General features: G+C 28.2%; 3 protein-coding genes across 4 annotated transcripts; 1 reads left to right on the plus strand and 2 right to left on the minus strand.

Annotated features, from left to right (window-relative positions):
- Positions 1 to 6,595: 6,595 nt before the first annotated feature.
- Positions 6,596 to 9,978, minus strand: LOC128954294 (transcription initiation factor IIA subunit 1-like). Its single transcript, XM_054299873.1, is given in 8 exon segments — positions 6,596 to 6,973; positions 7,718 to 7,807; positions 7,932 to 8,239; positions 8,336 to 8,450; positions 8,535 to 8,621; positions 8,720 to 9,142; positions 9,144 to 9,410; positions 9,771 to 9,978. Coding segments are annotated over 8 exon segments (1,419 nt in total). The 5' UTR covers positions 9,792 to 9,978; the 3' UTR covers positions 6,596 to 6,865.
- A 1,053-nt stretch (positions 9,979 to 11,031) lies between these two features.
- Positions 11,032 to 12,211, plus strand: LOC128954293 (DNA replication complex GINS protein PSF3-like). The gene is made up of 2 exons (XM_054299871.1): positions 11,032 to 11,117; positions 11,178 to 12,211. The coding sequence occupies exon 2, from the start codon at positions 11,324 to 11,326 to the stop codon at positions 12,173 to 12,175; it is 852 nt and encodes a 283-aa protein (XP_054155846.1). The 5' UTR covers positions 11,032 to 11,117; positions 11,178 to 11,323; the 3' UTR covers positions 12,176 to 12,211.
- Positions 12,212 to 13,920: 1,709 nt separating this feature from the next.
- On the minus strand, positions 13,921 to 16,199 carry LOC128954292 (egl nine homolog 1-like). 2 transcript variants are annotated; one of them, XM_054299870.1, is made up of 3 exons: positions 14,722 to 16,199; positions 14,376 to 14,583; positions 13,921 to 14,099 (listed from the first exon to the last, which is right to left on the minus strand). In XM_054299870.1, the coding sequence occupies exons 1-3, from the start codon at positions 15,928 to 15,930 to the stop codon at positions 14,059 to 14,061; spliced, it is 1,458 nt and encodes a 485-aa protein (XP_054155845.1). In that variant the 5' UTR covers positions 15,931 to 16,199; the 3' UTR covers positions 13,921 to 14,058. The 2 variants fall into 2 exon arrangements, with proteins under 2 accessions (XP_054155845.1, XP_054155844.1); XM_054299869.1 differs by having other exon boundaries at positions 13,921 to 14,583.
- Positions 16,200 to 17,530: the final 1,331 nt, after the last annotated feature.

A 17,530-nucleotide genomic window follows, 5' to 3' on the forward strand; every position in this document is an offset into this window, starting at 1 on the left:
ATTAATTTTATATTTACTTACATTTTTAGTATTATTATTATTGTGTAATATTGCAAATGAGTGATACAACAATTTTATTATATATATTTTATTTAATATATATATATATATATATATATATATATATATATATATATATATATATATATGTAGTTAACAAATCAATACAAAATTTAAATCAAATGATAAACACGTGTAGATAAGTGTATAGCAATCAATAATATATATAATATAATAAAACACTTGTAAATACACTTAACTTTGTAAATATAATAATACAAATAAATATATATAACTAAATTTTAATATTAATCCAATAATTGCTATATTACTAATGGTATATCACATAATAATAATACTAATAATATTTAGCCTAACATTTGACTTATTTTTTATTTATATATATTTATATATAAAAAAAAATCCTAAATATATTGATAATGTTGTTGTTGTTTATCAACTATATATAAATTTATATATATATAAAGTATAAGTCAATAACATAAAGGTTAAGTACAGAAACAAAATAAAACTATAAATAAAAATATATTTTATATATATATTAACATTTATTTTATAATATACTTATATTGTATTGTATATATTATATGATATATTGCATACAATAAACAATAGCCTATGAATTATTTATATTAAAAAAAATTTGATATTACTATATATTTTCAATCGATTCAAATAAAATGTTATTTTTGTTTTGTATAGTTGAGTACATGTATGAATCAAAAAAAAATTTGATATCATTTTTCTCCTATAAATTAGTAATATATTTATACGGTATATGATATGATATTATATATTATTGTATTTTATATATATGTGTATATATTATAACTTAATATACTGTATATATATATCCCAGTATTTTGTCAACTGTTGGTGCATTAAATAACTTTATATATATATATATATATATATATATATATATATATATAGTGTGTCTCACGAGTCAAATCTTTTCAAATATTATTATTATTTTTATTGATATATAATATATATATATATAACTTATAAGCATAAAAAATAACTGCCAATAATACAGTGTTTTATTTTATGGTTCAATTGACAATTGATTTTTTGTGTTGTTGTTTTATAAATAAATAAATATATATATATATATTGTATATCAATAATAATTATTAGTATTATTAGCTAAAAAAATTATAATACATAAATTATATTATATAAAGTTATTATTATTTTTTTTTAATATTAATTTGATTTTGATTTAATAGATCAATAGTAGTAATATTGTAGTAATAATGATAAAAACTATATACAATATAATATATATATGTATTATAGGAGGAACTGTAGCTTAAAATTTTGTTATTATTGTTGTTGTGTTTAGTTGGAAATCATCAAATTGTTATTAATGAATGTAAACTATTATATAACGACAATATATACGTATATATCAGCAAACAATACAAAATTATTTATTAGAAATGTAACAAAAAATAAATAAATAAAAATCTAGAAATGTTTGTTATAAATAATAATTTAATAATAATAATAATAATAGCATTTTCTTAGAAAAAAATTATCATTAAATTCCTTATATATATATATATACAGAATATTCTTTATATTATGAATTGTTATAAAACATTACAGTATATTATTGTAACTGATTTTTCGGATGAGAGTCTATACGAGTGACTTAATGGATGAGTAAGTAATACAGTATAAGTGTGTGTATGTGTATGTATGTGTGTGTTGTATGTGTGTGTGTGTGTGTGTGTGTGTGTGTGTGTGTGTGTGTGTGTGTATGTGTCTGTATGTGTGTGTGTGTGTGTGTGTGTGTGTGTGTGTGTGTGTGTGTGTGTGTGTGTGTGTGTGTGTGTGTGTGTGTGTGTGTGTGTGTAAATGTTTATGTACTGTATCTATAACGTGATAAAAGTGCAATAGTAAATTGCATGAATAAACATATAGGATGACCAACTAATACATACACACTTGAATAGTATTTTTAAAAAATAATAATAATTCAAGTTTTCATCAAAACACACACATTTTACTGAATAATTTTAGCATGCTAAATTTATAGAGTAATTTATTATTATTAATCTATATTATATTATAATTACAGATCTATTTAAAATTACATTTTTTAGGTCACTTTATACTGTATATCTACAGTACATTTGCTTACCATATAAAAACATGCAATCATTTTATCTAACAATATATTACTGAATATATATACAGTATATACTGTACTTGAATTAGCTTTAACTTTCAAAAAAATGATAACAACATTATTATGTATGTCTATACAAATGTTAGGCATATATATATAGTATATACTGTTTAGTGGACAGTCGTCTCTATTTATTTTTACTTTTTTTTTCTCTCTCTCTCTCTCTTTATTTATTATTTAATTTTTTTGCCGACAATTTCTAGTGAAAAACATGACATAACAATAGGAGGAGCTATATATTTGTTAACATTTAGCAAATATTAGTGAAATATTAGTATATATTTGATATATATATATATATATATTTCGCAATATATATGGTATCATATAATATGATAATATTTGTTTGTTCATCAAAGAAAAAACAAATTTTTTTGATATTTTTAATTAAACTTTATTTGTTATTCAATATATTGATATATATATACGTGAAATATATAGCAAAATAACATTAATTTTTTTGTTGCTATTTTTTACTGTTGTTTTTTTGAATTGTTTGAATGAGATTTATGTTATATCTATATATCTATTACTAAATATACGGTATATATCTTAATACTATCTAATAATTATTTAAATAATAAGAATAATAATAACATTATATACTGTTATTTTAATTTATTAAATAATAGTATAAATAATATATATATATTCTTATTCATTATTATTTATTATTTTTAAAAAAGTAATTTATATGTTATATTAAAAGATAAAAAATTATAATTTTAAATTTGAAAAAACAACAACAAAAATTGTATAATTATTGTGTAATAACAATAAATTTTGTTTATCTAAATACTACTACTAATAATAATTATTATTATTTAGCTAGAAAAATATAGATAATATATAAAATCGATTTTAGTTTTTTCCATTCAAAGAATATTCTTGTTTTAAGATAAATAGATTATATATATATATATATAAAAATCAATTATTATTACTATTATATTATTATTATTATTTTCTACAATTTTATAAATCAAATTTATATTGTTAATTTTTTTCAATTTTTATTGTTGATTTTATCATGGTATATTATTGATTGACCCTATTTTTATACTATTAACAATTTTATTCCCCATCCCCCTCTTTTAATAACCCCCCCCCACACACACACACATCATACATATTGACATGCATTATTAAAATTACCCCCACCTCCCCCATCACTGGTAAATAAAATTTCAAATTAATAAAAAAAACAATGTATTTTATATATTTATATGTAAAAAACACTATAAATTATAATATCAAAAATAAAATAAATTATTATAAAAAAAATTTTTTTAGTGAAATTGTTTTTTCAATCAAACAAAAAACACCTACGGGTTTTTTATGTATTATTATTACAATAGTATTACCATTTATTACTATAATATTAATTTATATATATTATCAAGCAACTATTAGATTTCTCAGTAAATAATTTATAATTAAATATATATTGAATATATATATCAAGTATTAAATTATCAATTATTTTTTTGATGTTGTATTTATTAAATAAAAACATTATTACATTTCTAGATAAATTATATTTAAAATTATATTAATATTACAATAATAATTATTTTTGTTGTTTTTAATATTTATTAAATATTTCATATATTTCATGCATAGATGTAATTAAAGATATGAAAACAAAAATTATTTATTTACTGTATTAAAACAAATCTATTAAATGGTTTAATCGTTTTTTTTTTAATTTAATTTTTATTTATACAATACAAATATGTATTGTATTTTATAATACCAATGTGTTTATCAATTCAACCGTAAAATAATAAATCAATTATTATTATTAATTGTTTTTTTTTATAAATTTAGTTTATACAGTAGTGATGATTATAATGATAATGATAAAAATGTATTATCAATATATATATATATATATATATTATTTAAAAAATATTAAAATAATTTATTATATAAATAAAACAGTTATTTACATAATAAAACTATTAATGATTTTTTGTTTGTTTGTTTGTATGTATATTAAAAATTTTATTTATCATATATAAAATACTGATTATAATAATAATAATATTATTATTTTTACTAAATATTTTAATAATAATAATAATAATAGTTTTTGTTTAAACTTTTTTTTTATTATTGTTGCCAATCGTAACCTATGAAATCAAATCATCATTTTATGGCTAACTTAGCTAAAACTAATTGACATTTAATTAATAGCTATTCAACCAAATATTAATATATTATCACTAAATATACAGTATATATAAATTTATATAATACAATACTTTTTTATATTATTATAATAATAATAGGCATAATATAAATATATATATAATAATATAATAATAATAAATTATTATTTTGATAATATGGTAATCAATTGTGTCAATCATTTATTATAATTTATTTTATTTTTTTTTAAATTGGCTAATAAATGTCAGATCCAATTTTTTTTATTAATATTTGTTTTTTACTAAACTAATAGTTTTTATTTTTATTATTATTATTATAAATAAATAAAACAATCATTTATGAAAGTCATTTTTAAAATTAAATATTGAATGTCATTATCACATACACATACACATACACATACACATACACATACACATACACATACACATACACATACACATACACATACACATACACATACACATACACATACACATACACATACACATACACATACACATACACATACACATACACATACACATACACACTATTGTCATTGAAATTATAAATTGTTTATCCTATTTATTATTATTATTATTATCATATAATCATTATTTATTATAATTTATATACATGTATAACATGTACAGTATATGTACTGTATATTAATATTAATAATAAATTTAAATAACATATAAATCATTAAATTGAATAAAAATCAAATCATAAAATATAAATTATTTCATTGAAATTTCAATAAATTAAATTGCATTTTATTATTATTTAGTAATTATTATAGAAATAATTTGCATTTAGTTTTTCGACAATAAAAATAAACATTTATTAGAATAATAATAATAATAATACACTATTTAATAAATTTATGATTATATGTATAGTTTTAATTAAATTTATTTTTAAATTAATTAATTTCAACAAAAAAGTTTTTAATTTTTTTAATAACTTTTTTTTGACCATAAATACAATAGGATTGCAATATATAATGGTTTGCAATTAAATAATACATTATTTTGTAACAAATAAAAAAAAATCATTATATACTGTATCAATGATTTTTAAAGTTTAATTAGTTTTCAAATAATGATTTAATAAAATAATTTTACAATTATTACTATTATTTTTTTTTTTTTTTTAGATAAACAGCTCGTCATCATTGAAATTACAGTATATTTTTTTCATTTATAATTTTCACAAAAATAATAATAATAATAATAATATGGGAACCGCTATATTCATAACAAACAAACCTAATAATAATAATAATAATTAAAAAAAATTATTTGTCTGTATGTATGTGTTTAATATAATACAATTAAATAATAATTAATTATAAAAAAAAAAATGTTAACAAAAAAAATATTATTAAATAAACTTATAATAATAATAATAATCATCAAAAATTATAATCAAACAAACATTAAATGGCTAATTAATTTTTATAACGGTTCCGCATAAATATATATTTATTTTTTTTATTTTAATTATTTATATATAATAATATAATTATTATTATTAGTAAATATATTTACATTTTTAAAAATATCAATTTAAATCAAATTGAACAAAAATTATTATTATTATTATTATTAAACTATTATTTAAATATTACGCTAATTATTTAGATATGATTGTTTGTTTGTTTAATTTTTTTTTGTATTTTAAAATTTTTTAACAAAAAATTATTAAAATTAGTTTAGCAATTAATATACTATCGGTCAATAGTACAGTCATAATAATAATAATAATTGTCATCAATATTATTATTATTATTATTTAAAAAATATAAGCAATTTTTAACATAAAAATACAATTATAATATATATATATATACTGTATATATGTTTGCATTATATCATCATTTCTATCAAATCAAACACATATATATAGACAGTTAGTGATAAAGAGAGAGAGAGAGAGAGAGAGAGAGAGAGAGAGAGAGAGAGATCTTTTCAATTAATTTGTTTTCAAGCATTTAAAATAAATGTCCCGAAAACTAAAGATAAATAAAAATAAATAAATAATTGTTATTTAAATTTACAACAGATTATTATTATTATTATTATTAACAATTAAATATAAATCATTTAATTGTATTATCAATTATCATCATAATAATAATCATCTAACTAATTAATTATTATTATTATTTATATCAATCAATCAATCAATCAATTATCAAAAACAAAAAAAAATTATTTATAATTATAAAAATCAATAGTAATAAACAATTAATTAATTTAATTAAAACAAACAAACAAACAAACAAAAAGACACACAGATATGATATATGTCTCTCTCTTTTTTTTCGGGGGTCTATCTGTACTGTCATTTATAATGAGGTTGTGTTGGTAGTGGTGGTGGTGGTRGTAGTAGTGGTGTCCGAGTTGTCTATGTGTGTGTCTGTCTATCTGTCTGATCCTATACCCTCCCATTCCTCCTCCTCCTCCTCCTCCTACTAGTCCTCTACCACTCGGCATCGCCGACAGCCTTCTGGAATACATAATCTTTTCCCTGAAGATTCATAATACCATCTTTCAGATGAAACTTCCATTTGTTACGACTTCTGGTTATCTGTTTAGGGGTCGGGGGGTTGGGGTTGAGGTTTGCATAACAAACAAACAAAAATAATTAGTTATGTTAAGCATATTTAAAATATACGGTAATTACCGTAAAACTACTGTATTATTATTATTATTATTACCGTAACTAATATTTTTTACTATACATATATTACTGGTTACCGATAATTATCGGTATTATTATTATTACCGTAACTAATATTTTTTTACTATACATATACTACTGGTTACCGATTATTATCGGTATTATTATTACCGTAACTAATATTTTTTTACTATACATATATTACTGGTTACCGATAATTATCGGTATTATTATTATTACCGTAACTAATATTTTTTTACTATACATATACTACTGGTTACCGATTATTATCGGTATTATTATTACAGTAACTAATATTTTTTACTGTACCCTATATTACTGGTTAGCGATAATTATCGGTATTATTATTATTATTATTATTACTGTAACTAATATTTTTTTTTAACTATATATATATATATATTACTGGTTACCGATAATTACCGGTATTATTATCTAAATATATTACCGTAATCTCAATAAAATATCTAAATATACTTTTTTTAAGGTTTTTGATTACTGATTGTATTTTTTTTAATAAAAAAATGTCGCCTAAAAAATAGACGAATGTCTTCAAATCAATTTTTTTAATTTTAAAAGGATAGGGAGTGTACGGGGATAGGGATCATCAACCTAACAAATAGCACATACCTTATCGTATTGACAGACGACTACATTATCAGTTTCGAACAGTTCGGTGGGATCTTCATCGCTGACATCGTCCTCAGAGTTTAACGGTTCCTAATATAAAAAACCAAACAACAAATTAAATACCACTGTCCTGTAATATACTACCGTTCCTCTAGTCTCTCTCTCTCTCTATAAATCAATCAATCAACASATTATTGAAAAGATAATAACATACCTCGTCCTCTCCCTGACCATCATTATCGTCGTTATCGATTTCTTCGTCATTATCGTCGTGATCGTCATCGTTGTCTCTGTACTCGTCTTCGTCGTCATCTTCGTCGCTGGTATCGTGAGCGCCGTCCAATTGGACAACTCGATTGGCAGCCGCCGCCGCTGCCGTCGACGACTGTGCGGTGGTGTTGTTACGGGCAGCGACAGCGGCTGCAATTGCAGCCGCCGATGGCGGTGCCTGTCGTATGGTATTTGCGGCCGTGCCGGCAGCCGTCGCGTACTGTATGGTCGTATTCGGTGCTAAATTGATATCTATTTACCGATAATTACCGATCAAGTAAGAGTAAATTCAGACAATTATTACGATACTCTCTATTATATACCGTAATATGTATATCAAATACTAACTATTAGTGTGATGGACAACTGATGGCTGTATGACATTGGCACCGATACCCCCACCACCACCTCCTGCTGCAGCCAAGTGTTGCTGAAATTGTAGTTGATTTAGGACATTATGTGACTGTATAGATATATACATATATATATATATAATTATTAGTATAATTCAATCATAAAATCTTTAAAAACAAACAAAAAAACTAACGAAAAGTATATGCTGTCCACCGTTTTGGAGGACCAACATTTTCGGCTGTTGTTGTTGTTGTGTCGGTACACCGCTGCGGCCATCACTCTGATTATGGACAGATAGACAGAAAAAATAGCAATCAATCAATCAATAACTACATAACTGTGCTATACATTTAAAAAAAAAAACAAAAAATTAATTACCGATTCACTAGTAGTACCGGTAGTTGTCGTATAGTTGATACCCGACTGACCCAATATAATATTCTGGTGGGCGTTTGGTTGTATATGCAATGTTTGTTGTTGTTGGCCAACACCAACACCAGTGCCCGGGCCGTGATGTATAGGCAACGTGTGATGTATATTACCGGTGACCACTGTCTGCTGCGGCTGCTGAGGAGGATGGGGTACTAGTGTTGCTGGTGTTGTTGTTGTTTGCGAGGAGTGTAGGGTTTGTTGTGGTTGGGCCGGCAGCTGCTGCTGCTGCTGCTGGACATGTGATTGCATTGTTAGATGTGCCGCAGCCGTGGCCACTATCGACGGCTGTGATTGCGTTAACTGACCGGCCGGTACCGATGGTGCTGACTGTTGGGAGAGCAGCAGCGGCGGCCGCCTCCGCCCGAGCAGCGGCCGCATCCTTATCTTTGTTGGCCTGCGACGAGTTACGTGACGAACCGCCACCGCCGCCCGAATTGTTATGTCTGTTCGAATTTTTGCTGGCCGTCGGCGCCGGTTCCGGATCTTTGGCCGTCGGATCTACGGCTTTKGTTTCGGTAATCTTTTTTTCCCACATTTGTTTCAGATCGGCCAGTACTTGTTCGTCGACACCGTCGTCCAGAAAGGCCTCCCGTACGCCGTTAAGGACATCGTCGATGACCGTACGGTAAAGTTTATACTAGAAATAAATAAAAATATATATTTAAAAAAAACTTTTTTTTTAAACAACCAGTAATTATACTAAAAAAATCTTTTAAATAATAATTATTTTTATTTTTTTTAATCAATTTAGTCGACTATTTATATAAATATTTTTTTTTTAGTTATAGTTATAGTTATTATTAAGTTATAATTTTTTTTTTAATAATAATAATAATTTTATTAACTAAATATACTGCAGTAATATCTATATGTATGTATGTCTAGCTATATATATATGTATAGCGCTTATGTATATGTTTATTGTCGGTGTGGCCGCTTATACATATGGCCGTCCTATATATATATATATATATATGGTATATATACACACACTTACCACATTGGATGTAGCCGTCATCGGATCAATCGGCTAACTTCGGGACCAGTTGTGTGTATGAGATAGGGTCGGGTAGTTTGTTGTTGTTGTCGATGATGACCTGATATACTATAATAAAGGGCTTATATGTTTGTGGTGTGGGCTTCACGTAAAAAAAGCCAACTGTTTTTGACTACAGGAGCTCTTTATATACGTTCAGTTTTGTTGGAGTACTGTGTGTACTGTATATGTGTGTATGTGTATAGTATATGTGTGTGTATGTATGTATGTGTGTGTGTATGTGTATGTATGTGTGTGTATGTGTGTGTATGTATGTATGTGTGTGTGTGTGTGTGTGTGTGTGTGTGTGTATGTGTACAGTATGTGTGTGTGTGTGTGTGTGTGTGTGTATAGTATGTATGTATGTATGTGTGTGTGTATGTATAGTATGTATGTATGTATGTATGTATGTGTGTGTGTGTGTGTACAGTATGCATATGTGTGTGTGTGTGTGTGTGTGTACAGTATGTGTGTGTGTTTGTATGTATGTATGTGTATGTGTGTGTACTATCTCTCTACAACAAAAATAATAATAATAAAAAGGGGTCATAGAGGGGGGTGTCAACTTTTATTAGATATACTGGCTTTGTTCACATATTACGTTCGAAATCTAGACACCCCTTCCTTCCCTCTTCCATATGTTTGCATGTAATCATTTTTTTCAACAACAAAAAAAATAAAAAATTACATTAACATATCCATCTAACCGCTAACCCACCCCCACACGCCCGCCTCCCTCACTGCTAAATAATAAAATATCTAACAGCAAACGTTCTTAAGATCTCTACCCCTCCCCCTCCCACTCCCCGCTTGTTCGCAAAAGTTTGCTTCTGGTCAACCGCCCCTCCCCACTCCCGCATCAAGTGTGAACGTAATATGTGAATCACTCCTTAAGGGAACAGTAGTATATGAAATAAATATATATAGAAAAAAAACATATAACATCCCTGTCCATCAATAACGACACACTTACCCCACTCCTCCTCCTCCTCCCCCCCGATAATACCCTGGTTGACAATACCCTTCCACCTCCTCCTACCCCACCCCTCGGGGGTATCATCATAATTACCTCGGGGGTGTAGGGGTGAAACAAAAAAAAGTAGACGATTAGCGGGTGTGTGTGTGTGTGAGGACAGTCAGCGGTAGACGGTCTGGGATTTGTCGTTATTTTTTTTTTATTGCTGTTATTAATAGACATTTAGCGCACAAGTAGTTTATACTGACTGTGCGCGTGACTGACTGACTGACACTACCCGTGTGTGTGTGTGTGTGTTATGCCCTCCAGTGGACAGTCAGTGAAAACACGGGGTATTGTATTATTGGAAAAGTTTTGCCGCAATTTTTTTTTATTTAATGTTTGTCTAACAGATTATTTAGCGGACAACTATTTATTAGCCGAGATATCGACTGACCCGACCCGACCCCCGATACTATCCCCGAATTGACTGACCGTTTCGTGTTTGTGACCACACGTGTGTTGACCGGGGAGATAATCAATTGAAATATACACAGAAATGTCGGGAACAGCTGATGATGACTATCCGATGCCGTCCACGTCGACGACGGCGGCGTCGTCGTCGTCAAGCGGTAATACAACAATGGCCAATAGTACTTTGGCCACTGCCGCCGCCGATACGTCCATTGCAAGCACCAGTGGTGATGGTGGTCGCCGTCCGAAAGATCAGACAAACAATCACTATTGCGACGACTATTTCGATATCGACGACATTGTGGCCAACAGTCAGCGTGTTTTGTGTACATTTCAGAAAACTATCGGCGGTATCGGTCCGCTAGTCGACCCCAATTCGGATCAATCGGATATCGATGCCGGAACTAAACTCGAACTGCCGCTATGGTTGGCCCGCGAACTCTATACGGAAGGCTTGATCGATATAACTGTACCGAAAGGCTACAATCGGACCTATCGGGAGATTTTCGAAGCCGACGCCAACTGTGTTGATCTACACAAACTGTGTCCACAGTACTACCGATTCGGCCAACACTTGGCCCGTTTGAATCTGGATGAATCCGAAGATATAGCGGCCAGTCTAGTGGATACCTATCACCAGCGTTATCATCGATTGGTCAACTATTCGCTGTCGGCATCGGGCAGTTCATCGGCCGCCGCCGGTGCCGAAACACTGGCCAACGTTGAACTGCACAATTTTTGCCAACAATTGGACAACGATGAACGGCAACAGTTTGATTGCGGTAAACAAGCTATGGATCAGATGAAAGAGTGGCACAATCGTAGCCTAGAAAAGATTACGGCCAACGAAGTGGTGGTCAATCTACGCAAACGTAAACATATTGTCAGTTCTACGGCGGATACTGCGGCGGCCACGGCTGCTGCGGACAACTCGTAGCGATTATTATTATTATTATCAATAGGTTTTTTTATAAGGAGTTTAGTTATTATAATAATAATTTAAATAATTTAAAAATATATATGTAATTATGTTTTGTATTGTTTTATTTACGGTAAATAGTATTTACCGTAAAAATAGACAATATTTTGCTAAAATACTATTGATGTGAATATAAAAAAAAATATCAATAGATTTTTTGTTTTGTGTACTAATAATTACCGTAATGTTTTTTTTTGGTGTAAATTAATTAATTGATAACTAATTTTAGTTTTGTTTGTAATTTTCAATATTATTTGTAATGATAATGATATATATTTTAATATAATAATTGATTAATTGCTAACTTTATAAATAATTTTTTTTTGTTATTATTAAATTTTGTATAATATGTGATACAAATATATATATATATATATTTATTATATACTATTGAAAACAAAACTAAAACAAATAATTGATTAAATAACTATTTTTTTCAGTTTTAAATTAATTAAATTTATATACAAATATACAATAAATTAAATTATAATTTTTTTTGTTGATTTAATCATTTATATACTGTTTTTCTAATTTGAAATCTAAAAACTAAAAGTTTTATTTCTGTTTTATTTTTTAAAATATTGATAAAATGTTTTGTATATAATTTAATTATTTATTTATATATTATTAAATCACATCAACTGTTATCACATATTAGTTATTATTATTACGGTATTTAAATTAAATTAAATTTTTAATTACCGTTTTTAACCACATAACTTGCCATATCAATTTTAAAAATTAATTAAAAGTGTCATAAATTACTAAACCTGCCATACAGTGGCAGATAATGCGATAACTAAAATAACCGAATGGCAGTAAATGTGATAACTGGTATCTACACTACTATAAGTGTTTTAAATATCTAAATTTAGTTATAATTAATTAAATATATGATCAATCAATAAATAAATCAATAATTTAATATTCTAGGATCGATCTATAATTAATAAATGATCGATCAATACTATAAAATTAATAATCAAATATATAATAAATTTAATTCGCATTAATAATCGCATTAAATAATGATAAAAAATTATGAGTGGCATGAATTTGACACATAATAAAAACTTATAACATGGCTGGGATTTTGTGCCCCTAAATCTAGCAAATTCCAGGGGAACCAATTACCACGAAACCTGCCACTTATCGCATTACCTTCCATGCCAAATTATGTGCGCAACAACGGTAAATAAAAAATATAATAATATTAATATATATATTTATAACTTACCGTAAGTCTACTGTAAATTTGATTTTCGGATTAAAAAATATATATAGTATTGAAAATATAGTGTCAGTCAATCAGTAATTAATTAATTAATTATAAAAATAACAATTTGTTTATCAATAAATTCTTCAAATTTTTGTTTGTATTTAATTAATTTATTTATATATTATTATTCAATTATTAACACAAAACATATCATTAATTTTTTTTTAATAATTAATGAACAAAAAAAATGTATTTTAACGACAATAACAATCAATCATTGCCTCAAAAAAAATTACCGAAAAAAAATCATAACTATTATCACAAATTAGTTATTATTATTATTTAATTTAAATTAAATCTTTCTTTTTAATTAAATAAAAAATAAAAGAATAATAATAATAATATTTATAAATTATATAATAATATTAATATATATATATATAACTTAAGTCTAAATTTGATTTTCGGATTAAAAATTAAAAAATATATATAGTATTGAAAATATAGTGTCAGTCAGTCAGTCATTAATTAATTATAAAAAACAATTTGTTTATCAATCAATTCAAATATATTTATATATATATCCCTATAATAATCGGTGATTCATTCATCTCTCTCTCTCTTAAAATGGCCGCAAATCTTTGTCCACCGGGTATTGACCACCTGTTTCATCGCCGACGACAACAACGTGTTGTTTGTTGTTGACCACCAAAACAAATACATGTGTGAAATAAATCGCGTGTGAAATAAATAAATCGGATAAAAACACCACAAAAAAAAACAAACAAACAATTAGTCAAAATCAATGCCACTGTCTATGACCAGAGTCTTGTCTTTTTGTATTTAATTGGTTAGTAGTAGTAGTAGTAGTAGTAGTAGTAGTAATAGGAGTGGTAGTAGTAGTAGTACTAGTAGTATGTGTTTGAAGGATAGACATACTCTCCTGTTTGTATCGTTGAATAGCCCGTTCCCTTTCGTTGGCATCAAAATACCAGACAGTTATTGCAAATCGTAAACTATTTGATGGCTGAACTTCATGTGGATTGCGTCGGTCTGACCAGAAAAATATCACTCGATTGAACTTCGGTTCGATGTCCGCAACACAGGACGATATTTGCGGAAATAGACGCAAAACACCGCCGTCTCGCTGAGTAATAGTAGTAGTAGTGGTCATCGGTAGGAAAGATAAATAAAAACATTAGTATTAGTCATAGAAAATAACATATAATTTGTTTGGATGGGAGAGGGGTAGGGGTTCGGGTGGTGTCGTGTTATATATATATACCTGTCGGTCATAATTTTGATTGAGATAATAAATACTGGTCACACATCGGCCATCGTTGTTCGGGTTGTCAATATGTCTGACATATTGACTACTGTTACCGGGATAGCAGGCAATCATGGCTTTCGTACGCCTATTGATACGATATTTGGCAAACTGGCCGTCGGTGGACATTGTATTGCAGCGCATAATAATCGAGTCCAATGTCTGAACTAGAAAACCGATATTCACGCAAAACGATTCCTGTCCGTCAACCCAAACAATATGATCGCCCCGAACCAGCTGCGAGTTTAGGGCCTTATTGTTGACCACTTGGCCCGCCTTGAATAGGCCACAGTTGTACAGTGCTATAACCTCTTTGAATATATCGGTTCCATTGTTCAGGAAGTCGTCGATAACACAGAAACCGAATTCATTCAAGTCGTGTATTATTGATTCGCAATACGAATTCAGTTTCGACATCACAATCGACGAGTCCTGTTGTTGTTGTTGTTGCGGCTGCTGCTGATGGTGTTGACTGTCGACCAGCAGTGTGTGGTCAACATTGTTGTTGTTGTTGTTGTGATTGAGAGTCGGCTGCGGTGGCGGCGGCATCGGTCGGACTGTCGCCGCCGATATCTGATTGCTGACACCGTTATTGAGAGCCATAGATGGAGACGACTGAGGAGGCAGCGCCGTCGCTACCGGCGATAGAGAAACAGTTTGTCCACTAAGTAGTTGTTGGCTTATAATGCTATCGCCAGCGCCGCCGACAACAATGGATGATTCGGGACGACTCATAACAACACGATGTTGTTGTTGCTGCTGTTGTTGCAGCTGTTGTTGTTGTTGTTGTTGTTGGTGGTGGTGGTGGTGATGGTGGACAACGTGTTGCGGCGGTAGTGATGTTGGCAATTGATAGTTGGCAGCGGCGGCGGCAGCCATTGTTTGCTGTTGTTGTTGTTGTTGTAGTAGTAGTTGTTGATAGACTTGTCGACAGTGATCGCGATGTCGTTTCCAGTCCAGCTGCTGGTGTTCGCGGCTACAGTAGTAGACTGACCGACATCGGGAACAACATTTCAGACTCGCGGACGAACTGCATACCGAACACCGCAAACCTGGCGGCGGATAACAATGAACGTTAGTAGCCGTGGCTGCGGCAGCGGCGGCGACGGCGGCGGAGGACAACTGATGGTCACTGATGGTGGCGGCGGCGGTTGCGGTGGATGTCATTAACAGGATGTCCAGTGTGTGTGTGTGTTTGGTCACCGATACATATGTATTGTTGTTGTTGTTGTCCACTGGATATACCACTACTTGTTGTTGTTGTCGTTGATGTCAATGATTTGTTGTTGTATTTTGTGTTTATAATACTATTGATACAAACGTTAAGATTATTATTATTATTATTATTTGTTTAATGTATTTACAGTATTATTATTATTATTATTATTTTCAACATTCAATTCAATAGTTTTTTATTTTATTTAATTCCAATAGTGTTTTGTGTTTTGTATACAAATAAAAATACAAAACAGTGTATATAATAAAAATACTAATCAGTGTTGGCAGAGACACACACACACATACACACAAACACATACATATATACACACAAACATACATACATACATACATATATACACACACACAAACAAACAAACATACATACATACATACACACACACATACAAACACACACACATACAAACATACATATATACACACACGCACGCACACACACAAACATACATACATACATACACACATACAAACACACACATACAAACATACATACATATATACACACACGCACGCACACACACAAACATACATACATACATACACACATACAAACACACACATACAAACATACATACATATATACACACACGCACGCACACACACAAACATACATACATACACACATACAAACACACACACACACACACACATACAAACATACATATATACACACACGCACGCACACACACAAACATACATACATACATACACACATACAAACACACACATACAAACATACATACATATATACACACACGCACGCACACACACAAACATACATACATACACACATACAAACACACACACACACACACACACACACACACAACAAACATACATATATACACACACGCACGCACACACACAAACATACATACATACATACACACATACATACATTTAGCGCTACCAAGTGTTAAAAAAATTTTTATAATATGCATAGTTTTTATAATAATAATAATAATTATTATTATTATTATTGAATTTCTATTTATTATTTTTTGTATTATTTTAAATTTTAATTATTTTAGAAAACAACGATTATTATTATTATTATTAACAATAATTTATTTTACAAGCTATTATATAATTTCTACTAAATATTTTTTTAAAAAAATATTTTAACATAGTATATATATTTATATTAGTTTTAGAACTTTTATATTACTGTAGATATTTCAAGTTAAAATTTTTTTATAAAAAAAATCATGCTTGTATTATTAGCCAACCCTAGTTAATAGTTTGAATATCATTGAAGTGCTGTTTGTTGTGTTTACGCATAGTATCGCACGTAAGCACTAAATAGTAATACAGTGTTGATATTAGACTCATATAACTCAGGGAAATAAATTCCTGCCCTGGCTATGCCCAAATTGTTGATGCCATAAATGCCTGCCCTTTTTAGATTGCTAAAAAACAACTGTATATTTATAAAAAAAAAATAATGTAATTTAGTGTTTTTTTAGCATGGTAATTAAATTTACAATTTTATCTATTTATTTCCAAAAAATGATATTACCTTTTAATT

This window comes from Oppia nitens, unplaced genomic scaffold, assembly GCF_028296485.1.
Source record: "Oppia nitens isolate AA-2021 unplaced genomic scaffold, nextdenovo-longstitch-racon4-pilon3 scaffold26_pilon_pilon_pilon, whole genome shotgun sequence".
Classification (NCBI taxonomy): domain Eukaryota; kingdom Metazoa; phylum Arthropoda; class Arachnida; order Sarcoptiformes; family Oppiidae; genus Oppia; species Oppia nitens.